This window comes from Hoplias malabaricus, chromosome 5, assembly GCF_029633855.1.
Source record: "Hoplias malabaricus isolate fHopMal1 chromosome 5, fHopMal1.hap1, whole genome shotgun sequence".
Taxonomy (NCBI): domain Eukaryota; kingdom Metazoa; phylum Chordata; class Actinopteri; order Characiformes; family Erythrinidae; genus Hoplias; species Hoplias malabaricus.
In genome coordinates this window covers 1,385,785-1,393,284 of record NC_089804.1, presented here as the reverse complement: position 1 = coordinate 1,393,284, position 7,500 = coordinate 1,385,785, and the positions used below count along the sequence as shown (strand labels likewise).

General features: G+C 48.4%; 1 protein-coding gene across 1 annotated transcript in view; it reads left to right on the top strand.

Moving 5' to 3' along the window:
- The window catches only part of coro2ab (coronin 2Ab), an 11,732-nt gene that overhangs the window by 1,175 nt on the left and 3,057 nt on the right, over positions 1-7,500 (top strand). The window contains exons 4-10 of the mRNA XM_066670733.1: positions 489-638; positions 3,284-3,463; positions 3,555-3,671; positions 4,301-4,405; positions 4,633-4,729; positions 6,556-6,677; positions 6,955-7,027. Coding sequence (XP_066526830.1) covers positions 489-638; positions 3,284-3,463; positions 3,555-3,671; positions 4,301-4,405; positions 4,633-4,729; positions 6,556-6,677; positions 6,955-7,027 — 844 coding nt within the window. The remainder of the gene's footprint in view (positions 1-488; positions 639-3,283; positions 3,464-3,554; positions 3,672-4,300; positions 4,406-4,632; positions 4,730-6,555; positions 6,678-6,954; positions 7,028-7,500) is intronic.

The following is a 7,500-nucleotide window of genomic DNA, read 5'->3' as shown; positions in this document are numbered from 1 at the left end:
ACCACCCTCATGTGTGTGTGTATGTATATCACCCTCGTGTGTGTGTGTGTGTGTGTGTGTATCACCCTCGTGTATGTGTGTGTGTGTGTGTGTGTGTGTGTGTGTATGTATATGACCCTCATGTGTGTGTGTATGTATATCACCCTCGTGTGTGTGTGTGTGTGTGTATTTGTGTATGTGTGTGTGTGTGTGTGTATGTATATCACCCTCGTGTATGTGTGTGTGTGTGTGTATTTGTGTATGTGTGTGTGTGTATGTGTATGTATATCACCCTCGTGTATGTGTGTGTATTTGTGTATGTGTGTGTGTGTATGTGTATGTATATCACCCTCGTGTATGTGTGTGTGTGTGTGTGTGTGTATTTGTGTATGTGTGTGTGTGTATGTGTATGTATATCACCCTCGTGTATGTGTGTGTGTGTGTGTGTGTTTGTGTATGTGTATGTGTGTATGTATATCACCCTCGTGTATGTGTGTGTGTGAGTACAGGTGAAGGTGTGGGAGGTCCCTGACTCTGGTTTAAAGGAGAATCTCCTGACGGCGAGGAAGGAGCTGCTGGGACACAGTCGCAGAGTCGGACTCATCGAGTGGCACCCGACGGCCAGAGACCTGCTGCTGAGCTCCGCCTACGACTACAAGGTAAACACACACACACACACACAAACACACACACTCATATATACACACACATGAACACAAACAAACACACACAAACACAGACACACAAAAAAAACAAACACACACACACAGACACCCTACAGAACTCTCTCCTCGGGTCACTGACTGTGAGGAGAGTGGTGTGTTCTCCCTGTCTCAGTGTTGGTTTCCTCCAGGGGCTCCGCTTTTCTCCCACAGTCCAAACACACACTGGTAAGTGACTGAGTGAAACTCTCACAGGTAAGTGTGTGAGTGACTGGGTGAATGTGTGAGTGACTGGGTGAATGTGTGAGTGACTGGGTGAGAGTGTGAGTGACTGGGTGAGAGTGTGTGTCACTGCGTGAATGTGTGAGTGACTGGGTGAGAGTGTGTGTCACTGCGTGAATGTGTGAGTGACTGGGTGAGAGTGTGTGTCACTGCGTGAATGTGTGAGTGACTGGGTGAGAGTGTGTGTCACTGGGTGAGAGTGTGTGTCACTGGGTGAGAGTGTGTGTCACTGGGTGAGAGTGTGAGTGACTGGGTGAATGTGTGAGTGACTTGGTGAATGTGTGAGTGACTTGCTGAGAGTGTGTGTCACTGCGTGAATGTGTGAGTGACTGGGTGAATTTGTGAGTGACTTGGTGAATGTGTGAGTGTCTGGGTGAGAGTGTGTGTCACTGGGTGAATGTGTGAGTGTCTGGGTGAGAGTGTGTCACTGCGTGAATGTGTGAGTGACTGGGTGAGGTGTGTGTCACTGGGTGAATGTGTGAGTGTCTGGGTGAATGTGTGAGTGACTTGGTGAATGTGCGAGTGTCTGGGTGAGAGTGTGTATCACTGGGTGAGAGTGTGTGTCACTGCGTGAATGTGTGAGTGACTGGGTGAGAGTGTGTGTCACTGCGTGAATGTGTGAGTGACTGGGTGAGAGTGTGTGTCACTGCATGAATGTGTGAGTGACTGGGTGAGAGTGTGTGTCACTGCGTGAATGTATGAGTGACTGGGTGAATGTGTGAGTGTCTGGGTGAATGTGTGAGTGACTGGGTGAATGTTTGAGTGACTTCGTGAATGTGTGAGTGACTTGCTGAGATTGTGAGTCACTGCGTGAATGTGTGAGTCACTGGGTGAATGTGTGAGTGTGTGGGTGAATGTGTGAGTGACTTGGTGAATGTGTGAGTGTCTGGGTGAGAGTGTGTGTCACTGGGTGAATGTGTGAGTGTCTGGGTGAATGTGTGAGTGACTTGGTGAATGTGCGAGTGTATGGGTGAGAGTGCGTGTCTCTGGGTGAGCATATGAGTGACTGGGTGAGTGTCTGGGTGAGAGTGTGTGTCACTGGGTGAGCATGTGAGTGACTGGGTGAATGTGTGTGTCACTTGGTGAGGTGTGTGTCACTGGGTGAATGTGTGAGTGACTGGGTGAATGTGTGAGTGACAGAGTGAGTGTGTGAGTGACGGGGTGAGTGTGTGAGTGACTGGGTGAGGTGTGTGTCACTGGGTGAATGTGTGAGTGACTGGGTGAATGTGTGAGTGACTGGGTGAGGTGTGTGTCACTGGGTGAATGTGTGAGTGACTGGGTGAATGTGTGAGTGACTGGGTTAGGTGTGTGTCACTGGGTGAATGTGTGAATGACTGGGTGAATGTGTGAGTGACTGGGTGAATGTGTGAGTGTCTGGGTGAGAGTGTGTGTCACTGGGTGAGAGTGTGTGTCACTGCGTGAATGTGTGAGTGACTGGGTGAGAGTGTGTGTCACTGCGTGAATGTGTGAGTGACTGGGTGAATGTGTGAGTGACTGGGTGAGGTGTGTGTCACTGGGTGAATGTGTGAGTGACTGGGTGAATGTGTGAGTGACTGGATGAGGTGTGTGTCACTGGGTGAGAGTGTGTGTCACTGCGTGAATGTGTGAGTGACTGGGTGAATGTGTGAGTGACTGGGTTAGGTGTGTGTCACTGGGTGAATGTGTGAATGACTGGGTGAATGTGTGAGTGACTGGGTGAATGTGTGAGTGTCTGGGTGAGAGTGTGTGTCACTGGGTGAGAGTGTGTGTCACTGCGTGAATGTGTGAGTGACTGGGTGAGAGTGTGTGTCACTGCGTGAATGTGTGAGTGACTGGGTGAATGTGTGAGTGTCTGGGTGAGAGTGTGTGTCACTGGGTGAGCATGTGAGTGACTGGGTGAGAGTGTGAGTGTCTGAGTGAGAGTGTGTGTCACTGGATGAGCATGTGAGTGTCTGGGTGAGTGTGTGAGTGACTGGGTGAGTGTGTGAGTGACTGGGTGAGAGTGTGAGTGTCTGGGTGAGAGTGTGTGTCACTGGGTGAGCACGTGAGTGACTGGGTGAGTGTGTGAGTGTCTGGGTGAATGTGTGAGTGACTGGGTGAAAATGTGTGTCACTGGATGAGCATGTGAGTGACTGGGTGAGTGTGTGAGTGTCTGAGTGAGAGTATGTGTCACTGGGTGAGCATGTGAGTGACTGGGTGAGAGTGTGAGTGACTGGGTGAGTGTCTGGGTGAATGTGTGAGTGACTGGGTGAGTGTGTGAGTGTCTGGGTGAATGTGTGAGTGACTGGGTGAATTTGTGATGCTGTGTGAACAAATTTCCCCAAAATCCAGCACCAGATGTTTAACCACCCCCCACTGTCTTGTGTGTGTGTGTGTCTCAGGTGTGTGTGTGGCGCGTGGATGGTTTGTGTGTAGTGGTGAAGACCCCCGTGTGTGTGATCCGTTTACACACTGACCTGGTGCTGTCGCTGAGCTTCAATGAGGACGGCAGCCGACTTTCTACAACCTGCAAAGACAGGAGAGTCCGGGTCATCGACCCCCGCTCAGGACACCTGCTGCAGGTGAGAGACTGTAAGTGTGTGTGTATGTGTGTGTGTGTGTGTGTGTCTATAGTATCTCTCTCTCTCTCTCTCTCTCTCTCTCTCTCTGTAGGAGTACAGTGGTCAGTCTCATAAAGCCTGTAAGGTGTTGTTCCTGACTGACCTCAACCTGCTGCTAACAACCGGCATCTCTCACTGGAACCAGAGACAGTTCGCCCTCTGGGACCCGGTAAACACATACACACACACACACACACACACATGCAGAAACACACACACACACACACACACACACACACACACACACACACACACACACACACACACACACAGAAACACACACACACACACACTCACACACAGAAACACACACACACACACACTCACACACAGAAACACACACACACAGAGAAGCACACACACAGAGAAGCACACACACACACAGAGAAACACACACACACACACAGAAACACACACACACACAGAGAAACACACACACACACACACAGAAACACACACACACACAGAGAAACACACACACACACACACAGAGAAACACACACATACACACGCACAGAAACACACACACACACACACACACACACACATGCAGAAACACACACACACATACACATACACACACACAGAAACACACAGAAACACACACACACAGAAACACACACACACACACACAGTGGTGATTGTTTATAGAACTACATTCCAGACACTAAAGTATTCCAGGTGGTTGTTAGATGGTGTTGGAGGTGTTTTCACAGGTGTGTAGTTCCTGTAGTACTCCAAGTGTGTGTGTGTGTGTGTGTGTGTGTGTGTGTGTGTGTGTGTGTGTGTGCGCTGTAGGAGGATCTCTCTGAGCCTCTGTTGGAGGAGGATGTTGATGGAGGTTCTGGAATTCTCTTCCCTTTCTATGACCCAGACACACACATGCTCTACCTGGCCGGCAAGGTACACACACACACACACACACACATCTGGGTACCTATTCATCTAAATTATGAATCTATGCTTAATTAATACATTTACACACTTTCTCTTTCTTTGTCTGTCTCTCTCTCTGTGTCTCTCTCTCTTTCTCTGTCTGTCTGTCTCTCTCTCTGTGTCTCTCACTCTGTCTCTCTCTCTCTCTCTTTCTCTGTCTGTCTCTCTCTCTCTCTGTATCTCTCTCTCTCCAGGGTGATGGTAATATCCGTTACTATGAGGTCAGTGCAGAGAAACCATACATTAATTTCCTGGCAGAATATCGATCCCTGCTTCCACAGAAAGGCATGGGTTAGTCCAAACACACACACACAAATATGTGTATGTATCTGTGCAGGTGTGTGTAGTATACAGGTGTGTATGAACCTGTGCAGCTGTGTGTAGTATACAGGTGTGTATGCACCTGTGCAGGTTTGTGTAGTATACAGGTGTGTATGTACCTGTGCAGGTGTGTGTAATATACAGGTGTGTATGTACCTGTGCAGGTTTGTGTAGTATACAGGTGTGTATGTACCTGTGCAGGTTTGTGTAATATACAGGTGTGTATGTACCTGTGCAGGTTTGTGTAATATACAGGTGTGTATGTACCTGTGCAGGTTTGTGTAATATACAGGTGTGTATGTACCTGTGCAGCTGTGTGTAGTATACGGGTGTGTATGAACCTGTGCAGGTGTGTGTAGTATACGGGTGTGTATGTACCTGTGCAGGTGTGTGTAATATACAGATGTGTATGTACCTGTGCAGGTTTGTGTAGTATACAGGTGTGTATGTACCTGTGCAGGTTTGTGTAATATACAGGTGTGTATGTACCTGTGCAGGTTTGTGTAATATACAGGTGTGTATGTACCTGTGCAGCTGTGTGTAGTATACGGGTGTGTATGAACCTGTGCAGGTGTGTGTAGTATACGGGTGTGTATGTACCTGTGCAGCTGTGTGTAGTATACGGGTGTGTATGAACCTGTGCAGGTGTGTGTAGTATACGGGTGTGTATGTACCTGTGCAGGTTTGTGTAGTATACAGGTGTGTATGTACCTGTGCAGGTTTGTGTAATATACAGGTGTGTATGTAACTGTGCAGGTGTGTGTAGTATACAGGTGTGTATGTACCTGTGCAGGTTTGTGTAATATACAGGTGTGTATGTAACTGTGCGGGTGTGTGTAGTATACAAGTGTGTATGTACCTGCGCAGGTGTGTGTAGTATACAGGTGTGTATGTACCTGCGCAGATTTGTGTAGTATACAGGTGTTTTATGTACCTGTGCAGGTTTGTGTAATATACAGGTGTGTATGTACCTGTGCAGGTTTGTGTAGTATACAGGTGTGTATATACCTGTGGAGGTTTGTGTAGTATACAGGTGTGTATGTAACTGTGCAGGTGTGTTTAGTATACATGTGTGCATGTACCTGCGCAGGTGTGTGTAGTATACAGGTGTGTATATACCTGTGCAGGTTTGTGTATTATACAGGTGTTTTATGTACCTGTGCAGGTTTGTGTAATATACAGGTGTGTATGTACCTGTGCAGGTTTGTGTAGTATACAGGTGTGTATATACCTGTGCAGGTTTGTGTAATATACAGGTGTTTTATGTACCTGTGCAGGTTTGTGTAATATACAGGTGTGTATATACCTGTGCAGGTGTGTGTAGTATACATGTGTGTATGTACCTGTGCAGGTGTGTGTAATATACAGGTGTGTATTTACCTGTGCAGGTGTGTGTAATATACAGGTGTGTATGTACCTGTGCAGGTGTGTGTAGCATACAGGTGTGTATGTACCTGTGCAGGTGTGTGTAGTATACAGGTGTGTATGTACCTGTGCAGGTGTGTGTAGTATACAGGTGTGTATGTACCTGTGCAGGTTTGTGTAGTATACATGTGTGTATGTACCTGCGCAGGTGTGTGTAGTATACAGGTGTGTATGTACCTGTGCAGGTGTGTGTAGCATACAGGTGTGTATGTACCCGTGCAGGTGTGTGTAGTATACAGGTGTGTATGTACCTGTGCAGGTTTGTGTAGTATACATGTGTGTATGTACCTGCGCAGGTGTGTGTAGTATAACAGGTGTGTATGTACCTGCGCAGGTGTGTGTAGTATACAGGTGTGTATGTACCTGTGCAGGTGTGATGCCGAAGCGTGGGCTGGACACCAGGCAGTGTGAGGTTTTCCGGTTCTACAGATTGGTTGGTGTGAAGGACCTGGTGGAGCCACTGTCCTTCATCGTGCCACGGAAGGTAAATGCAGTGACACTGACGTGGTGGTGGTGTGTTAGTGTGTGTTGTGCTGGTGTAGAATGGATCAGACACAGCAGTGCTGCTGGAGTTTTTAAACCCCTCAGTGTCTGGACTGAGAACAGTCCACCGACCAAAACCATCCAGCCGACAGCGTCCTGTGTCACCGATGAAGGACTAGAGAACGAGCGACACACACTGTTGCAGCGACAGATGAGCTACAGTCTCGTCCTCCTGCCACGCCGAGAGGTCAGGGAGCTGACTCTGGGTTCTGCTCGAGCTCCTGAAGGAAGCTCACTTTACTGAGAACGCTGGAACTCCGTTCCTTCCTCTGGAGCGGGTACGGGTTCTGCACTTTGATGGTGGGCCTCAGGGACATCAGAACGGGCCCTGGAGTCATTACAGCAAAGGAACGTGTTCATAAAGGCCACTGATTTGTTTCGAGGGCTGTTGGAATTGAAGCCTATTTAAGGTGGAATGGAGCATGTGAATGAGACGCTGCATATAGAAGCAGAAGATAAACCACCTTAAGAGTCTGGATTATTGCTGACTCTGTTCTGACCCTGGATCACTCCTGCACGTCATCGCCGCCTCGTTCCCCGCGTCATTGGGTAGAGATCCTCCTGGAAACGTCGGACTGTAAACGGCACGGTGAGATCAGACGGGGGTGATACAGGTGTGTGGAAAACCTATGACATTGGTGCGAGTGGATCAGACACAGCAGTGCTGCTGGAGTTTTTAAACCCTGTGTCCACTCTCTGTCCACTCTGTGAGACACTCCTCCTCGTTGGTCCACCTTGTAGATGTAGAGTCAGAGACAGTAGCTCAATCTGTC